Source organism: Fundulus heteroclitus, chromosome 10, assembly GCF_011125445.2.
Source record: "Fundulus heteroclitus isolate FHET01 chromosome 10, MU-UCD_Fhet_4.1, whole genome shotgun sequence".
NCBI classification, from domain to species: Eukaryota; Metazoa; Chordata; class Actinopteri; order Cyprinodontiformes; family Fundulidae; genus Fundulus; species Fundulus heteroclitus.
The window spans coordinates 20,255,501-20,276,288 of record NC_046370.1 but is presented as its reverse complement, the minus strand read 5'-3'; the positions used below and the strand labels follow the sequence as shown (position 1 = coordinate 20,276,288).

The window sequence follows — 20,788 nt, the reverse complement described above, 5'->3', positions numbered from 1 at the left end:
AGTAAAGGGGATGAGCAAACCCATAGAGTCATACAAACTAGCCTGAGTTCGATAGATACTTCGTATTGTCACTGAAAGGTCACCAGTTGGGAGCTGTTTGAAATTTAGCAGGTCTGTAGGATAATGCCAGTGGAGGCCAAGTGTGGATTCAGATGAGTCAAGATGATTTTTGTGGTGTAATGCATAGAACTACATGTATCAATGCTAGAGGACAGACCATGTCTGTGTATTGGGGAATTGGACATGTGAATACATTGGGTTTGAACGGAAAATAAAGAGATTTGAGTAATCCAAGAGCTGCAACTCTTTTTTTTTTTTTGTATGGGACCTAACACAACATGGTGTCAGAAGTTGGCATGCATTAAGATTAATAACATCAGGTTTGCAACCGGCTAGCGGCAATGGATAACTCAGCATGAGCAACGGTGGCCTCAACAGCAGGGACAACGGCGGACAGTGGTGACGCACCGATGAGGCAGGCAATGGCGGCGGCAGCCTTCACCATCAAACCACTGGAGCACTTGGATTTTTCCAAACCCCAGAAGTGGGAAAATTATGGAGCTAAAACAGTGACAACTTGCAGCTACATGGAAAAAAGAGATTTGTCATGGTAGCTGGAGGAACTCTGCAGTGACAATGAAAACATCTCTAATTGAAAAAAGGCTGCAGCATAAAATGAGAATATCATCATAAGGTTTTACTTTCTAACAATATTTGACTTTTCAAAGTCTAATTTTTCAATGCCAAATCTCTTTTCATTGTCGCTGCAAGCTGTCACTCTCTTAGCTCCATAGCGATGTATACGACAGTTTGAGCGTTTTAGGCTTGCAAGTAATCTGAACAACTCTTCAGATGCCAATCAAGTAAAACACACTTGTTTATTGCATGGGGGGTGAGGCTGATGACGTGCTAAGAGGGCTTTAGATAGCGGGCATGCAGCACCAGCAGTGTGATGCTGTTAAAACAGCCTTTGATAGACACTTTGTCCCCAGGAAGAACTTGATTTACGAACTGACCATGTTGAATAAGAGAGTGCAGCAGCCATCAGAACGTGTGGACTCGTTTATAACAGCTCTATGTGCACCGGCAGAAAACTGTGAGTATGGTGCACTTCACAATGGCCTTCTGAGAGATAGGCTTGTAGTGGGTATTGAAGATTCATCACTGTCAGAAAGAATGCAGCTTGACAAAGATCTGACTCTGGCTAAAGCTATCACGATGGCAAGGCAATGAAGAAGACAATGCAGTGAAGAAATGCAATGCAATGAAGAAATAAAAATGCAGCAAAATGACTTAAGCAAAGAAGAAGGCATTGACCGTGTCCCTCGGGAGGTACTGTGGGGGATACTCCAGGAGTATGGAGTACCGGGCCCTCTAATAAGGGCTGTTAGGTCTCTATAGGACCGTTTACACTACACTTTTTTAACCGAGCCGAGACCTGTCCGAGCTCGGTAACCGAGATAACTCTTGTGTGTAAATGGTCAGCAGACTGAACTGGACCGCGCTAACTGCAGACCAGTTCCCTAGTAGGTCTTGGACTGTTTTTTTTTTTTTTATCCCGGTTATCTGATAACGAAGAGCGCATGAGCAGACCGCGTCATCCCCTTACAGTCAGGTGACTGTCCGCGGGTTTTCCGGCGTGTCTGGCTGCACGTCTTGATTCACACTCCAGACAAATGTCAGACATTCATAAAAATACTAGCTTCCTTACCATGCCCCACGATTTCCAGAGATGATTCTGCTTAGCAGTGTGATGAATCTCAGTGTCTGTCGTTGTTTCCTGCGTCTGTAAATCCTTATTAGACGTTTGTTTGTCTTATCCACGTCCCAAAAGCCGACTCTGTCTAACCATAACATCCTGAATGTTACGGGCGCCGCCATTTTGATTTGCTCGGTCCCGCCTTCAATCCCAGAGAGCAGCAGTACCGCAGATCGTCACTAGGAGGTGAGGAGCAACCAAGGAACCGGGATAGTAGTGTGGTGTGTAAACGGTCGTCTCGGCTTGGTTAACTGATCCAAGCTCAGACTGGTCTCGGCTCGGCTCGGTTTAACAAGGGTGGTTTAAATGGGGCTTTCTATGACCGTGTCAGAGCCTGGTCCCGTCTCCGGTGAGAGTTGGACTCCGCCAAGGTTGCCCTTTGTTACAGATTCTGTTCAAAACTATTATGGAGAGAATTTCTAGGCGCAGCCAAGATGTTGAGGGGATCCGTTTTGGTGGCCTTAGGATTGCCTCTCTGCTATTCGCGGTTGACCTGGTTCTATTGGCTTCATCAGGGCGTGATCTACAGCTCCCAATAAAGCAGTTCGCAGCTGAGTGTGAAGCGGCCGGGATGAGAATCAGTGCCTCCAAATCCGAGACCATGGTCTTGAGCCAGAAAAGGGTAGAGTGCCTTCTCCGGGTTGGGGAGGATGTACTGCCCCTAGTGGAGGAGTTTAAGTATCTCTGGGTTTTTCTAAGACATCAAATGCACAGACTGTAACCGTGCAGCCAACTAGAGTTCGGCAATCTGGTCAGGGACAAGAAGTTATGAATTGTATTTTACATTTTTCATGAAATTCTAACATAAACACAAAAAAGACTAAAAGCAGGAATATGTAAAACACTTTCCATCATGGGAGAAGCTGAGGAGTGTAAATGGTGTTCACCTGGAGAATGGGTGAATGAGCTGGAATGAATATGTCATGACATGTATGACACCAGCTGGACCAACCGGTATGAATTTATTCTCTGTATAAATTCCCGTGCAGAGACATTAGATAGTGCAGGAAATATATTTTCTGTAGGGCTGTGTTATGAAATCAGAAAGGTGTGGCTTAACAAATGTCATGTTATCTGTAATTAAAATAAAATATTATTACTGAAACAAGACAGGCAGATAAGACAAAGTGCATTTATACCTAAAAATTGTTTTTGTCTTCTAAGAAGAAAATACTGTAAAACATTTAAAGTGTTTATCTGGATATTCGGTTGACTTCATTACAGGAAACGTTCACATACTTCACCGAAGAGGTTCAGAATTGCCCCCTTGCCTAGATCTCTTGACACTCCTTTGTCCCCTCATGTGAAATTCTGGAGATCTGCCGCTGGAGCCTGTGATTTAAAAAGAAAAAAAAAGTGGAATGATGCAGTAATATCTCTAATGTGTAAAAGTCTTGACTCATACCTCATGTCGTTGTTTCATTCCAAGCTATCAGATTATCTAGGTATCTTTTAAAGGGGTCTTGGTTAAATGTTCCCTAAGCTTTTTTGAGGGTCTTACCCAATTTTAGCAATTTTCCTCGCGTTCAGTCTAGATCTGATCATGAAAACCTGAGTGGCTGAATGTTATAGGGGTTACTTGACTCCAGGAGGTGGCAGCAGTGAGACACTTACGAACCAACGTGACCATGCTGATGCCTGACCAGAATTCATCAAAGCTCCAGAACTGATCTCCAGCCAGAGACTGAAGGGCTGGTATGAATGCACCCCTAGAGATCCTTAGGTCAGTAGAACAAATTTTTAAAGTTTTTTTTTTTTTTTTTTAAGTAAAATAAGATGGAATGTAGAGCACCAACTCTTTTTAAAGCTTTTTTTTTTTTTTTTTTTTTTTTTTTAACTACCTCTGAATCAGTTCTGTCAAGAAAGGGAAAGTGATAGGAACTTTACTATGGACTAATTTGTAATGTGCTTTTCTAATTGTATGAAAAGCACATTACAAATCAGAGCTAAATGTTACAGTAAAACAAGTTTGGTTTCAAGTAACTATTTTTATTTATGTGAATATAGACTCTTAAAGCTAATCTGTGATTTATTATCCTGTTATTTAAATTAAGTCATCTCCCAGTTTAAAATACAGTATCTACTTTGAATTTAAATGCAGAATAAGATCTTTGAACTATTCTGTATTCAGATTCAGACATAATTCCATCTTTAAGTTTAAATTAATTTGCTGCTTGTGGTCCATCTTTACATCCCGTCCTAGCAGGGCTGAGTATTTCTAATCGCCCTAGTGTTTCCAGTGTCTCATTCCAATTTTCTTTCTAACTCGTATAATCTCCACAACAGTGTGAACAACCCGCTGACTCTAAGGTGTATTTCAGCAACGGTTGATACTGTTCTCCATGGAAGTCATTCATTTTTTCTATAAACAGTGATGGAGTCCTGTACCTACAAAATTGCTTCAGCAAAATCATTTGTGTGATGATAAAATCCCAGTTAAGCGTAATGTCTGCGTGTCTCTTGCAGATGAGCAGCAGTTAGTTATGGTCTACTGGGCAGTCAGTACGTAGTTTTAAATCTTATCTAAGATTTAACACATTATGTGAACAACAATGTTCACATAATAAACAACATATGGTAGCTTTATCAAATTAACCCTTGTAGGTAAGACATTTAGCGATTGGATGCTAGTTTTAAACTCATTTATAACATGTGGGAATGACTTTTTTTTTTTTTTTTTGCTGTAATATGTGTTAATATAAGAAATGGTAAATATCATCAATTGTTTATTAAAGGTTTTCACATCCACCTCTCAAATTAACTGAACAGCCAATCTGAGTAACATTTAATCTGTTGGGAATTGGTGTTTTTCAAAGGTAAAATAGGGCAGCTGTGTAGGATTTAGTTCAGCATTTCTCTCGGCAATCAGCCTCACCACTGCTAAAATGAACACGTCATGATGTATGACGCATATTTGCCAAAATTAATTTAACACTGAGTTTAGTGCTCCTCTTTTTGGAACCCTCCATTAGTCAAGGTGTGTTGTGCTGGCAGCCAGGTAGAGAAATACGCCTCTCGCAATATGGCAGACGCTCTGACGTCTCGTTTCTCTTCGAACCCATGGCGAGGGAGGGCATATGGTTACTGTGGTTACAGAGCACGAAGGTGGCTGTGCAGATGCCTGTTCTAAAAAACAAATGACGGTGAGCGAGGAGGGGGCCAGAGAACGCCAACACAAAGAAAGAGTCGGAGGCCCTGTAGGAGAATGTTTCCAGCTCCTGTAACAGCGCCGTGGATCCAGCCTGGCAGAAATGTCAGCGTTCGGCCTGGTTCGTGTGAAACCAGCCTCAGGTTCGTTTTGCAGAGAGCGGACGCCGCGAAAGAAGTGGATTATGTCCATCAGCGCGCAGAGAGCGTGCCTTTAGAGGACAAAGTGCAGATGAAACAGTTCGGTGTCCATCAGCCGCAGGATGTTGGTGGACCCCAAACAGCTGGTAAGAAGAAGCTCTGATTTCATCGGGAGGTTCCGCTGGTAGCTTGTTGTAGCTCTAAAGGCGGAATGCCTTAAAGGGCACCTCCGAAAAGCTTCATTAGAACCACTCGGCTCTGCTAGTGTTGACTGAAATGTACAAATGAGGCCATTAAGCACCAGTACAGCAAACCTTCACTTCAATAAAAATGCAGGGAAAATCCGAACCTACGCCGACTAGTCAGTGGAAAAGCAGCAGCCAGGTGATGCTGATCAAAAGTATTGATTAACTGATCAGCTGTGAGTGTGAGGAGGTTCGTTAGTGTCAAAGCTAAAGAACCTGAAAATCATGTACGTGGAGAAAATAAATTAAATCCACGGCAGGGTTTAAAAAGCTGAAAGTCCGGGTTAATTTTTCTCTGCGTTTACATTAAAATCTGTTGGGAATTAGAGTCATAAAGAGAGGCTTAATCTGAACAGTTTATTTATACATTGCCATGAAACGTTCAAACATGAAATGTGAATGTTGGCACTCTATCTGGTCAGAATAAATGTCTGTACTGGGCTCTCTCCAGCGGCCATTGGGCGAGAGTCGGGGTACAGCCTGGACAGGTCAGCGGTCCCTCACAGGGCAGCAGACAGAGGACATTTGGAGGGACCGATTAAACCGAACAGTCCTGTTTTCAGACAGTGGGAAGAAGCCATGTATGCACAGGGAGAACATTGGAAGACCCAAGGCTGGGGTTCGAACCCAGGACTATCTTGCTGCAAAGAAACAGTGCTCCACTGTGCAGCCAAAATGTATTCAGCTTAAATGTGTGTGTTTTTTTTTTAAAGTGCAAGCTATAAACTTAGCAGAAAAAGTGGTTTTCTTTTACTTGTACCAATTTTATTTGTCTATAAACAAAGCTGTTGAAAAGTCTCATTATTTTCCCTTTTTAGTGGTGCCACATTTGTACGCAAAATGCTGTTATGGGTTATGCCACGGATTTGCGTGTGTGGGTTCAACCCATGGAAAAACTTGACAAATCCTCTCTCCCAATCCCCAACGGTTTTCTGTGGTGGCGGCGTGATGGTGTGGGGCAACGACTCCATTGTCGTCTCAATGCAGACTGAAATCAAAATGAGATTCTGCAACCAGTGGCAATCCAATATCTCCACTCTTGAGGACCAAATTCTACCCTATGAAATGTCAACGCTTCTTTATGAAAGACTACAGTCTTTGATAAACAAACGCTGGTTGAAAAAAAGGGATGCCATTCCACAGCAGGCTATATGGTAAAAGGAGGAGGAAGAGTAGGAGGTGCCAGCCTGTGGAGGTTGTGTACAGCACTCCCAAGCACTACAAAGGCTCCTGTTTGTTAACTATTAAATAGTCAATATGTCTCGTCTCCGGTCATCCAATCCAGTTCACACCAAACAAGAGTGAATAGCTGTATAAGCCACTTAGCATTTGGCAAGTTTGTCAGGGGTAGAACCAACAGATAATATTCTCCTTAAAAAACATGGCACCTATCAAAGGGAAATAAAGTGGTTTTATTAGCAAGAATAAGAAGGAGGGGGGCGAATATAATCCTCCTTTATGTTCCAGGTTTAGTTGGTCTCAACATAAATGTTTTTCCAGTTTTTGCTGGAAACAAGCATTTGATAATTTAATTTGTGCCCATAAATCAATTTTTGGTGCACGAAGGCTTTAAGTAACTAAGTTTCTAAAAAAAAAAAAAAAAAAACATTCTACTCAATTTTAGGTAAATGAAAGTCAGTTTGTGGGACTAAAACTTCAGCAATGACCCCCGGCTGTGTGAGTAACCGGAACGATGGAATTTGGATATGATTAAAGATGCACCGATGCAGTTCTTTCTGATCCAATCCGATACCTAAACCTGGGCTAAGCGTATCGGCCGATACTCGATACCGATCCGATACTACTGTTGAATAAACCGTGTACCTTGCCATGTGACTGAAGTTATCAGGCTAGAAATAAACATTGTTCCTTAGCATTTTGGAGGCGCTTATTTACGTTTGTGGTGTTGAATTTACCAACCTCATCACCCCCTCGCAACATTGCATTGAAGATGCTGCATGTTGCAATCGGACTTGTTGGCGTATCAAGTTTGAAATGTTTCCAAATAGCAGACTTGTTTCAGCCTGGCACTTGCTCCATGTTGCTGTGTTTGCTCATCGCTAGCTGCTGCGCGTTGCTCGCAAACATAGAAGCGGCTAGATTTCCGTAACTGTATTACTGTGTATGATATTAATTAAAAAAAAGAAATGACTGGATCGGAATGCTGGATCTGCATCAATCAGCCGATATCTGAACCAGCTAAATAGTCAATATTGGAGCCAATATCCTATCCGGGTATTGGATCGGTCCATCTCTAGATATTATCATTAGAAATTCTCAAAACTACAACCTGCCAAACGGGAACAGAAATGTGTTTGTGCAGTCAGCTGCTGATTCAGTAATGTTCAGTGTTGGCACCACTATAAAAGCACAATTTACCGGGGTTTATTTGGACAGCTTGGTAGAAAAGCTCTTGTTGCTGTTCCTACAATCTGGGAAGGGTTATAGGTTTTCATCGTTCTCCGGTGAGAAGCATTAGCTCCTAATTGTTTGGCGAAGCTTGTCCAAAATGACGTTGTCCAACGGGACATTGATCCCAAACACAGCTGAAAATCTGCAGCACACTGGCTGAGAAGTCAAATGTGAATCCTTCTGTTCTGTAGCCAACGCTCGCCTGAAACTGGGTCAAGGCAAAGCTCCAACAGAATGGCTGAAAACGAAAGGAATGAGCGCGGCGCAATACCCCACTCAGAGTCCAGACCTCAGCCTGATTGAAATGCTGCGGTGGGACCAAAGCTGCGCAGAAACCACTGTCCTCTAACCTCAGTAAACCCGAGCCACGGCAGAAAGGAGATTCAGCCCAAATTCCTCCTCACCAGCATTAGACAAGATAAGTCCGATAGAAAAACCAAAATTAGTACTGGAATGTAAGCTTGTGAGTTTAAACTGTCTTTTACATCCCAGTAGGATAAACAGCAGAATTTAAAGGAGGCCTGTTTCCACTGGACCTCCTGCAATACAAATATTGCATTTACATGTTTTCGGACTTTCGTGTTTTATTTTTGTTTTTTTGTCTTTCAAAGTATCTCGCACTTTATTATCCCCAAATTATTGTTTAGGAATTCACAAGAGCTTTTGTGGTAGGAACTGAAATATGTGACACAGAAGTAGAGATCTTTCAGACGTTACAGGGGATACACACGGCTCACTGTAATACAAAAGATCGCTTCTCGACCTTTTGGCTAAAACCATGTGTAGTATCTGATATTGGTTTAATGATATTATAAAACATCAAAGATAAAGTAACAAAAATCTGGTTGATTTAAATAAAAAACACACTAACCTAAACAGAAGAATTTATGTTTATACTATTCATACGCTGTGAAGCTCAGTTCTGATTAGGTCAGATTTGTTAACGATGTCATTGGCAACAGTCATACTAAAAAAATCCAGACTTATTCTTAATAGCAGATTGGACCATGAAAAAAAAAGGCAAAACCCTCAGCAGCAGAATTTTTGTGTTTTTGTAAAATTTTTAGTTTTAGTTTTTACTTCATTGAGCTGTGTAGAGGCTTGTTTTGGCCCAGCTAAGCTCCTACCTACAGTACAGGTGAATAATATAAACTTGGAACAGTAAGTAGAGACATCTGGGATTGGTTGATTACGAGAATGGCTTAAACCGTTAGAAAGCCTGTTTATTTTTCCTTAAATGGTGACACATTTTGAAGGAAAAAAACAGGCATTTTTGGGTTGAGCAGCAGAGGTGAGCATGTAGGTTGCGATCATGGAAAAAACCTGCTATATCAGCCCTGGCAGTGCCAAACAGCTGTTGATGGAGGCAGTGTGATGGTGTGGTGGTGCTACCTTGCTGGGAAAAACAAGCCTCAGAATCATCCAGCTAGTTCAATGCAAACAGACGTGAAGATGGGATTCTGCAGCCAGTCAGTCCCACACCGTCTGGGACCGAACCTCTATCCTCTCGAGTGTTTTTACACACCCACACAAAAAAGGCTGTGTAGCATTGGCAGAGATCTGACAATTTTTCCATGGGAACCAACCTCATACACTGCTGCTCAACCCGCAAATTGCTTTTCCTTACAAATGTGTCACTATTTAAAGGGAAATAAACAGGTTTTCCAACAATGTATGATGTATTGCCAAGAATTATTTTACTAAGAATAAAAAAAACATGCATTTCCTTACTTTTTGTGCCATGATTATATTGTTTCACTTTTAACAATGAGGCAGCTCGCATGGTTATTTCCCTCACTTACAGTTTAAAGGAAAAATAAAAAGCAGGAGCTGAACTAGTGGTGCTGGAGCCATGCTGCTCAGTCAATGCAAGTCAAGTTCTGGTTGAGCCGTCCAAAGAAACGGAGCCAGGGAAACTTAATAAGCCAACAGCTTTGCTCTCATCTTCATCAGCTGTAATGCTTGTATGAAGCAGCTTTTTGTCCCGTGCCGGAGGTTTTGGCGTCAAGAGGGAGAAAATAACCACAACCAACCACGTTTAAAAGTGATTATTGTGAAAGCTGGCGCCTTAACAAACCGGACTTCCTAACTACGGTGTTATTGTTTACAGACATCCTAGTTTCTGGACATAGAGGTCAAATTATAGCGTTAGGCCTGAATGTAGCGCTAACATAAACATTTCTATGAGAAGACAGCATGGTTTCCATGATAACCGACAGCCAAGCTAATGTCAGTGAGCCTCAGATCAACAGCTGTGGAAAAGTAATGTTGCTATCAGACAATCTGTGGCTGCCATGTTTGCTTCAGTTGCTTGATTAGTGATTTTCCTGGAAAACAGCTTTTTATTCCAGAATATAATTGAATGTCCGTTTTTGTTTTTGTTGTTGTTTTTTTCCCCCCCCCCCCTTTTCCTTTGTCCTCATAGCCTAGCTTTACTGTTGAGGCTTTGCTCCAACAAAACCCTGTTTGATTTACCTGAAGATGAGTAGATTTGCTTAAATCAAATAAATTGTCTGTTCAGTTATAGTTTAGTATTATATAGTATAGTTTTGTGCTTTCCTTTTTACAAGCTTAGCGTAAAAAGTAGTAGTTATTTCTATATTAAGAGGTTTATCGTTATTCAAGAGAAGAAAAAACATTGTCTGGACATTATTCCAGTGATATCACTAGTTGGGTGACTAATGCGGTACCGCGCACGTGACGTCACCGTCTCAAGAGCAACGCCCCTTTTGCCGCTTAGGTAGGGCATACAGGAGAGAAAGCACGGATAACCCAGCTATTACAAGCGCAACAGAACCAGCGATATGACCGACTTTACAGCCGTTAAACTTTCCCAAGACGATGTCCCAGGCGCACGGTTTACTGGTCGCACTGTCGAAGAACACACCAACCTTCAGCTCAAACGATGGCTTGAGGTTCGAGGGCTTAAAAAGACTGGAAAACTGGCCGAGTTGATGAACGGTAAGCTTTGTTTTTTTTTTCCTGCGCGGCGATCATGGCAGCGTCGGCCGTTTTTTTTTGTTGTTGTTTGCAATCACCGTCCAGGAATGGGTATATGTTTAATGTTTGTCTCATTTGAAATGTTTTTGAGTAAGCTATCCTGGTAGCAGGGTATCAAGTTAGCGCCTGCTACCATGATAGCCTATATGCTGTCATGGTAGCAGGCGCTACTTTATTAACATGTCGGCCACCAAAATACTCTTACCTTGACTTGATGTCGCTGGAATTGGGTCAGGATGTTCTTCGGTTGGGCCCTTTCCTCCGACAAAATGCTTGCTACATATGTACTTGAATTTGGTAACTTTTTCCGGGTTGAACTGTTGTGTAGGCCGACCGCCCCGGTGTTCCAAGCACACACATTTCTCCTTGGCAGTCTTGAAGAAAACATCCTTCATATGCGGCCGATCAGCGTACCTCGAGTCGCTGTTGCACGTTCCATAGCAACAATGTTTAAAAACCATGGTCTTAGATTTGGAAAAAGCAGTCGTTTACCGAGTAAAACCTAGGCTAACGCACGTCTATTACAGCGAAACAGCGGCGGGTTTCCGGAGTTTGCCCCACTGCGTACCACGTGATGTGACGTCATCGTGACGTTGTGTTTCTAAAAATAGCTCGCGCGCGGTACCCCATTCAGTCGTACACATAGGGATTGCTATCAGACTTTTTGGACTCAAATATGAGTCTTCTCAGACCCTAAAGACTATTAGCACATTTTAAGCTTCTCAGGAAGCCTGTTGGTCGCAGCAAACAACTTATTTTCTTAAACTGTAGAACTATTATGTCTTGTTGTGCCTGCTTGATAGGTCTATATGTAATCTGTGTGCATTCTGAGCCAGTGTCTGTCTCATGAAAAGTTTTACTATGTTGGCACATAATGGCGGTAACGATTTTTGATTCTTGATATTAAGGCTGGCCAGTAAAGCCCGCCAGGCTTATAATGCAGTGAGGGAAACCCTGAGGTGGCAAGGTGAACAAATGTTGAAAGGGGTATGTAAAGTTTTTCACTATGTCACACGTCTTATTGTGACATTGAGGCTGGTAAATAAGCTCCAGAGGGTGTAAAGGAAGACCAATGGTGTCCTGAGCCGTTTTAACCACCCTCTGCAGAGCTGCTCAGTCAGCTGCTGAACAGTTCCCAAACCACACAGTGATGCAATATGTTAATAAACTTTCTACCGCAGCTCGGTAAAACGGCTCCAGCAGTTTTCAGTGGAAGTACAGTCTCTGACGGGCTTTTTAAATTACGGTGTCTGAGCATACATGCCATTTAAGGTCTTCACTGATGATAATCCCCAGGAACTTAAAACTAGACACTCCACCTCCTCTCATCCTATTTCCCGTGGTCTGAGCTCCTCTCTTTGACGTCTGAAATTGATTATGATTTCCTTTTGTTATTTTAACATTCCGAGAGAGTTCATTACAGGTGCACCACTCCGTGTCCATGTACTTATTTCTCTGTAGGTCTGGTATCCACCAACACAAATGTCTGCTGAAGTCAAGGTCCTGCATTTGTGTGACTAGCCTTCTTGGAATTATGCTATTCAAATTTGAGCGCTAATCCACAAAAATCCTTTTGACAAGATTTGCTGTTCTTTTCCAAATGTGTTAAAGCAACATGGAGCCTATTGACCTGACCCTAGCCAGATGAATTTCGTTCCGCTTAGCTCCGCCTAGCTTCACTCACATCCACCTGGGACAGCTTCCATAGAGATTTCTTTAACCAGTTTTATTGTCTAGCCAATCAGTTTCATAGATGTGATGTAGTGGAGAAGCGACCGTGACGTGAGACTGTTTTGATTCAGACAACAATGGCGGCTCGCATCGAGGAAGCAAGCGTTAACATTGATGCTGCTATTTCTTCCGTGTTGTCCAATCTACCTAATATTGTTTCATTAAAAGAACATCAGAGAACGGCTCTGAAGGCTTTTGTTGGTGGAAACGATGTTTTTTCCCTTCTCCCGACCGGATTTGGCAAGTTTTGTTTTTTCGTGCGTCGCTCTCATCAGCATCACGGGTTAGCTTCGGTGTGAGTGGTTTAAATCGATAAAGATGACAGACAAGTGGCTTATCCAATCATATGCAAGGATTTTTGATAAGGCCCAGCCTTCTGAAACGCCATTCCTATGGATCTGTTCCAGATGGATTAGTGGAGCTAGGCGGAATGAAATTAATTTGGCTATAGGGTCAGGTTAGGAGCCTATGGTCTTGGAGTGAAATGTTGGTCTGTTTTAGCACTGGGATAATTGTGTCAGATTTCAGACAAGCAGACATAATCCTTCCCTCCGTTTTCTATACTGGTTTATCTGTGCAGGGTCTGCCTATTTCCAGCAGTCAATGAGTGAGGTACACCCTGGACAGGTTCCCAGTCCAACACAGGGCAACACTGGGACACAAACGACAAACAAAAGCACAATTGTGTGTGCTAAAGAAACATGTCTGTAAGGATCCCAGGAAGCCCAAGTTCACTAAAGTATATAAATACTTTAAATATCTCCACCTCCACTTCAGAAGATCTTGTAACCACTGCCTTCTTGGACAGTGAAGCTAATCTTTTGAGAGTTGTCTCTGGACAACTACCACCTGTCCAGTATTATATGAACAATGTAGTCAAATTTTTTTAATCAATGGTACTGCAAGTATATTTGAAGTAAAACTTGTCCATGCGTGTTTCTGTGTTTCCAGCAGATGTTCAGCCATTGGAGGTGATGAAAGAGAAGGTTCCCTGGAGCCCCAGCCTGGATCAGCAGAACGCAGAACCCTTCCACGTAAAAGAGGAAGAGGAGGAACTCTGGATCAGTCAGGGGGGAGAGTTTGGTTACGGGCCGGACGGAAATGAACACAGCCGACTCCCCTTAACTGTTATAGTAAAGGCTGAAGATGAGGAAGAGGAACCTCAGACTTCACAGCTTCACAAGAGCCAAACCGACACCAGAGAGGCCGAGCGTCCGACCAGCAGCTCATTCAAATGGATCAAAACAGAAACCGACGGAGAGGACTGGGGACGACTGGAACTGGTCAGGAAACCTTCAAGGCCAAAGACTGGTGGGGGCGTTGTTAACCCCGCTGAGACTGAATTCAGTGAGGATGACGTTGATTGGCAGGAACCCTTGTCGGAGACTGACTCTGGTTGTAAAGGAAGGAGAGCAGCAGAGTCCGGAATAGGCAGTGATAATGGATGTAGTACTGTCAAAAAGCCATTTAGCTGCTCAGAGTGTGGTAAACAGTTTCTATACAGACAATCTCTGAAGAGACACATGAGACGCAACACAGAAAATAGCTCCTCCACCTGTTCAGTAAATCTGAAATGTTCTGAAGTGAAGCATAATGCAGATTCAAAGACCAAAGTCCACACAGGGAAGAAAAACTTCAGCTGCGATATGTGCGGCAAAACATTCAGAGATCATTTCAGTCTGAAATCTCACATGAGAGTCCACTCTGAGGAAAAGCCCTTTGGCTGTGAGATTTGTGCCAAGAGCTTTAAGCATGAGCACAATCTGAAGATACACATGAGAATCCACACCGGAGAGATGCCGTTTAGCTGCGAGGTTTGCGGTAAACGATTTAAGCATCAGCACAATCTGAAGACGCACATGAGAATCCACACGGGGGAGAAACCGTTTGTGTGTGACATCTGTGGCAAAAGAGCAAGACACCAGAATAACCTGAAGACCCACATGATAGTCCACAGAGGGGAGCGGCCCTTCGGTTGTGATCTGTGTGGTAAAAAGTTCAACCGTAAAACGAGTCTTAGGGCGCACATGACGGTTCACACAGGCGAAAAACCGTTTGCTTGCGAGATCTGTGGCAAAAGCTACAAACGCAAAACACACCTTAGGACTCACATGACCGTCCACAACGAAGAAAAGCCTTTTGGCTGCGACGTCTGCGGCAAGAGGTTTAACCGTAAAACGCATCTCGGGACGCACATGGCGGTCCACACGGGCGAGAAGCCTTACAGCTGTGACTTCTGCGGTAAAAGATTCACCCGGAAAACCCATCTAGATTCCCACATTACGGTTCACACGGGAGAAAAACCCTTTGGCTGCGCCGTCTGTGGGCAGGAGTTCTCCCAGCAGGGGAGTTTAAACAGACACATGACATTACACTTAGGATAAAAAGCACATTTAGAAATGGAGGAAAAACGTTGAGGTAAAACCTAAAAAATTGTCACCTCTATAAAAGGTGGCTTGTCGTATGTACCTCTTTGTTTGGATTGACTTTAATTACTACAAGTATAGGTGTTATAACTTTAACTTTGCAAGAGGTGCAGCAACTATGAGCTATGATTTTCTTAACATTTTACCCTTGGTTGGTACTGAAACACTAAATAAATATGCTTATTGTTAATGTTGCTCCTGTTTCAGTCAAATTTCAGTCTTAACACGGGACCCAACTGTGTCGCTGTTTTTCTTTTCTTTTTTTCATACAGTAACTCATCTTTTGCAGCATGGCATGCATAATGAGTTGGGGTGTAAAAATTGTCAGCTACCAATATAAAGTGAACAATTTGAGGTATTTGGTCCTAAAAAGCTCTTAAATCATGCCTATGAAGCAATACTTTGCAAAAAATAACCACCAGCATATCTAGTCATCAAATCTGAAACTAAAACCAAATAATTGGTTGAAGAACCAGGATTTAGCATTTAAAGTCAGAACACTCTAAGATTGATAGTCGGCTGGAGCGTGGAGACATTTCTTCTTTTTTTCTGGTGGACTTCAGTTTCTTACTAAGAAGTTTATCCATTGGTTTAGTTCAGCCGATCATGTCCAAGGATTATCCAGTTGTAAAAATGACTGAGCCTAACACTCACTTGTATTTGTATCCATGAGTTATTATTTTACATACCTTGTAATCACAAAGCAGAGAATATGACCAAGTGTGTTTATGAAAAAAATATCAGACTATGGATGTCTAAAGCTTATAAATAAGTTGTATTTGATTTAAATAAACTTTGTTTTTCTTAAAAGGTTTGCTGTGTAACGTTCTGTTTGTAGGGAATGTTTCACTTTCTGTATAAAGTTAGAACAGATGTAGTTCTGAGATTTGGTGCCTCACATTTTGTACTAACAATTCATATTGTTCAGATTATTGTCCCAGGTGTGATGTAGGACTGTTCTTTCCCGTCTTTCTTTGCTCTGCTTCCTGTACTCTTGTGACCTTTAGCATTTTGGGTCGTGCCATTTGGGAAGGGTTTGAGCATCAGCTGCCAAGTGACTCTGACTAAAATATTGCATTACCATGTCAGGCATGCTTGATGCACGGGTTTCCATGTGGTTAGTGGGAACAATGCTACCAAGTGTTGAAGATGGCTTCACAAAGGACATCCACTGTCTGGAGCTGATATCCATTTTCGTAAACTTCCCTTGCCATCCATCTCCAAATGTTCTCAATGGGGTTCAATGACTGGTTAAGGAAAAGGTGGGAGGTGGAATCTGTGGGTGAGGCGTTCAGCGGACCCTCTTTCAGGCAGATGAACATTACCTCACCTTGCCCTGGTTACTTCGGTAACAGCATTATGGCCTAGTCCACACGTAAGAGGATATCTGGGAAAACTAGAGATTTTTATGTGGTTATGCCTTTCAACCACATAAATGGTGTTATACACCCCTTAAAATGATCCTAAAACTCCAGCCAAAGTGGGTATTTATAAACGCTCTGGTTTTGAACCTGTGTGTGTGTACATGAAATATTCGATGAATATCGCTGTGCTGCGTCACACGTGCAACCATTGTTTATACACTTGGCCATATGATTAAGTCAAAAATTATTCCCAATTGACATGAGTTTTATTAACTTTATGTTCTAATATGGTGTTTAAAATAACCTCAGCTTCTTTATCTGTCCACAAAATCAAACATCCCGGTGCCATGATTCGTTCCTAACAGGAACAATCAACGGGTTTTTGAAGGATTCTGATTCGCTGACATAAGTTTTAGTTTTGCGGTATACTGCCCCCTATATGCGTCTGTCGTGTATCAAAAAAATGCTCAGTGGCGTATTTCTGCGGGATGGTGTGGATGAAAACTTAAAAAAAAAAAAAACAACGCCCGTGTGTATGGAATTATTTTTTAAAAACAGTGTAGGAGAGATATTCGGGGTTTTTTTGTGTTTTTTTTAAACCCAGCTACATGTGGACTAGGCCAGTGTCACAAACTCCAGCTGGCAGCTGTTCTGGCCTCTGAGCAAATATTCACCTCACTGCAGGTATTCGCCACCCGCAAAAGGCTGCTGCCAAGCTATTTCTTCTGATGAATGCATCTGACTGAGAAATATGGAGAAGAAAATGAGAGTGCTATCATGATTTTTTTGTATGGTGCATAAAATAATCGTGATCCAAACTGTGTGGGGATGCTTCTCCAAAGGAGCGGACATTGTTCCAAGTGTGCCAAAGAACACCGCTATGGATAAAGAATGGGACCAGACCATCCTCCAAGACCAACTTCTTCCAACAATCCCAGAACAGTTTAGTGATGATATGTGTGTTTTCCAGCAAGATGGAGCACCATGTCCAAACTCTGAAGTGATAAACATGCCCAAAGAACAGAACATTGAAATTATAAGTAGTTCTCAAATGTGGTTTCAGAAGAAGACGTCAAGAAAGTGTGAACAACTGTCAGGCAGAGGTCTGCAATCTGTGTCTTCGGAGCGGCTAATGGCTCTAGTCCTTCGTCCTTCCACAATGGTTCTTAATACCTTTGGCTAAATTTGATAAATCAACAAATGTATTCAAATACAGTTGAAATAACAAATGTGGGTTTTAATAGTTTTGAGTTCTTTCATGGAATAATTCAATCTGTTTTCCTTAATTAAAAAGTAACACTAAAAGTAACTGAGACATCTTTTAGATCTATTTTCATACCATTCGTCTGGAACCTGCAGTCATATTCAATAAATTAGAATATTCCTTTCTGCAAGGCTTGTTTGTCAAATTAGTGGTACATGTTAAAAATAATAACCTTGTAGCAGGCATTACACATGTGTTATAACGCCTGCAATTCTGTATATTTTCATGTGATAAAAATATTTAAATTTTGAACCTTAGGTTTTCATGAACTGTTAGTGGAAACCTATCATAGTGAGCAGAAATTAATGCTTGAAAACATCAACCTGTGTAGTTAATTTATATAATGTACTTCATTTAGTGAATTGAGTTACTGAAATAAAGGAACTTTTTAATAATATTCTCATTTCTATATAGGACTATGTGTTTTTTCTTTGTTTTTCACATAATTTTCCACAAATAGCAACATCCAGTAGGAAAAAAAACTCCATCCGTTTTTGGGGAAGGATTTCTGGCTTTCTTTATATCAAGTTATAGAAATATAATTAAACTTGTGGTTCTTTAGAGATGACAACACAGTGTTTACAGCAGCTAAGCTGTCTTCCTTCAAAGGGTCACGTAACATTTGTGACTCTAAACAAGCATTATTTAGACTCCTGCTCTAAGGACTAAAGATGTCCAGAAAGAGTTACAGAAGTTGAGTAGATGAAGGATCAACACACATAGAGCAGTTGGTCAACTTCCCCCTACCTTCCCAGATCACCAGCACCAGGAGACATCGTAATGACTGATTTAATCGTATGTTAAAGGATTGCATGTAGCACTGATCATGACAGGTTAATCAGATTAATTAGATACAAATAAAAGGGACTTTCTGAATCAGAATTTAATCTTCAGGGGATATTCTGAAGTTTATATCCCGATTCTTCAGGGGACATTTGACACTGTTGATCATTCCATTCTGTTAGTGTGCCTGGAGAACTGGGTTGACCTTTCTGGTACAGCACTCAACTGGTTTAAATCCTTCTTAAAGGACAAACGTTAATATGACAATAATGAGCCATGCAGCAGGCAACAGTATATTATTCTCAAAAGATGTTTATTAGGGAGATCATGGTCATTTACACAAATATATTAAGATTTAACTTGGTGAATAATTCATGAAAATCTGAATTAATACATGCATACACTGCATAGGAGAACATATTTTAATTTTTCCTAAATGTCTGATATTAATTCCGACTAAAGTTTTATTTCTTTAGGTCAGTTTACCAAAATGATTTCTATTTGCTAAATGCCAGAACAATGAAATTTGCATCAAAAACATTGGTTATCCTTTTTGGGCTTCTAACTGCAGATTGCCTGATTTTTGCCCCAAATCTCCTGACAGAACTGGTGTAACGAGGTTTGCTTTGTAGTCTCCCTTTTCACACCTTTTCAACTCTGGCAAATTTTCTATGGGATGAGATCAAAGCTTTGTGATGACCCCTTCCAAAACATTGACTTAGTTGTCCTTGAGCTACTTTGTAACTAATCTGGTGGTACGATTTCGGTCTCTGTCTGTTTGAAAGAGACGTTTGTGCCAAAGCTGTAATTTCCTGCCTCTTGACATGTTGCTTTGATATTTCCACATGATTCACTTACTTGCTTCAATGCTTCAATGTTTCCACACAATGTTATTTCCTCATGTGAAGCGCACCCGAACATCCTGCAACAAAACACCCATACGACATGATGTTGCCGCCCCCTTATCTCACAGTCGGAATGGTGCTCTCAGACTCACAAGCTTCACCCTCTTCCCTCCAAAATTTAATGTCTAGATTATTGCCAAACACTTCCATTATAGTTTCATCAGACCACAGGACATGTATCTGAAAATGAAAGTCTTTGACCCTAAATTTGCTCAGTGGACTAAAATCTTTCTTTTGGTGTTGCTCTTAGAGTAATGGCTTCTTGTTTCAGAATGGCCTTTCAACCCATGTCAGTAAAGAACTAATTTCACTGTGGATAGTTTGTAACTAGTTTCAGCCAGTATCTTCTCACTGTCTTTTCCTTCTGTTCTTGGGCGTCATTCTCACATTTTGCATTGAAGCATCTTAACCTCTGGGACACAGAACCCGTCTCTATCCTGAACACCATGATGGCTGGAAGTTCCCATGGTGTTTATACTTACCTGAACAGATTAACCACATACTTCCAGACATCTGGATATTGTGCACAAGTACCAGGTTTGTGAAGGTCCACAATTCTCTTTCTGATGTTTTGGCTGATTTGATATTGCCATGACACCACTCAAGGAAGCAGCATCTTTGAGGGGTTACCTTAAATATACGGCCACAGATCTGTCTGCTACTTACTAAAAAAATTTGGAAATTAACCTGTCAGAATGACACCCTCATCTGTCTTTTGTCTAAATCTTCTGAAACTACAGTGATCTTAGAGAATGTAAACGTATGATTACATTCGTTAATAAAGCTGACATTTAGCAAATCGAATTACATTTTAGTAATCCTATGACCTCAAACTGGTAAGGTTTAATCTGATTTGGCTATTTTTATAGAAATTGTATCTAATAGACCAAAACAAAGTAATGCATAAGAGTGAAGTGAAAGGACCAGGACACAAAGGCTAAACTGGATCAACCTGAACACACCGTGTCCACAAATACTGTAAACATAGTGATGGCAGCATCATGCTGATGGGGTCTTTTTCTTTAGCTGTGGCAGGAAAGCTGGTCGGAGTTAATGGGGAGACAAGTAGAGCCACATACAAGGCAGTCCAGGAAGAAAACCCAATAACACAAGTTTAGTATTGCATTAAAGTGTATTCTAAATTCTTAAAATGTTTTAACATACAAAAAAACCCAGCTTTCAAAATTGCTAAATATTAATAATGCAGACAAAAATAACCAGACTCAGAATTAGAACCAACTTTATTCGCGAAGTTTCTGGGTGCAAACAACGAATTTGACTTCTGATTCCAATGCTCGCATCATTTAAAAACAGGCAGAGATTTAAACAGCAAGAAGAATGGAAAACTGCAATCTATAACAAAAAACAACAACAACATCATTCAAGGAAAAGGTAATAACAAGGGTAGTATGTAGACCCACAAGAGATTATTTATTTAATTGTTTTTCTCTTGAGCCTTCCTGAGCAATCCTTTTGGTTTTTTTCTTAGTTTGAAAGAAATTTGTTTTAAAAATATGAGTGCGAACATTTTACAAATCTGTTAATAGGCCGCTCTGGTGCTGTTTACCCTCCCAATATGGCGGACAGGATGACGTGTTACTCCATGAAAGG

At 41.3% G+C, this 20,788-nt stretch overlaps 1 protein-coding gene across 2 annotated transcripts; it reads left to right on the top strand.

The window, feature by feature from the left end:
• The first annotated feature begins 4,808 nt into the window (after positions 1-4,808).
• Positions 4,809-15,675, top strand: LOC105939475 (gastrula zinc finger protein XlCGF57.1). Of its 2 annotated transcripts, none has more exons than XM_012881667.3 (2): positions 4,809-5,193; positions 13,390-15,675. In XM_012881667.3, exons 1-2 carry the CDS (start codon positions 4,965-4,967, stop codon positions 14,817-14,819), a joined length of 1,659 nt encoding a protein of 552 aa, XP_012737121.2. In that variant the 5' UTR covers positions 4,809-4,964; the 3' UTR covers positions 14,820-15,675. The 2 variants fall into 2 exon arrangements, with proteins under 2 accessions (XP_012737121.2, XP_012737120.2); XM_012881666.3 differs by having other exon boundaries at positions 4,811-5,193; positions 13,387-15,675.
• Positions 15,676-20,788: the final 5,113 nt, after the last annotated feature.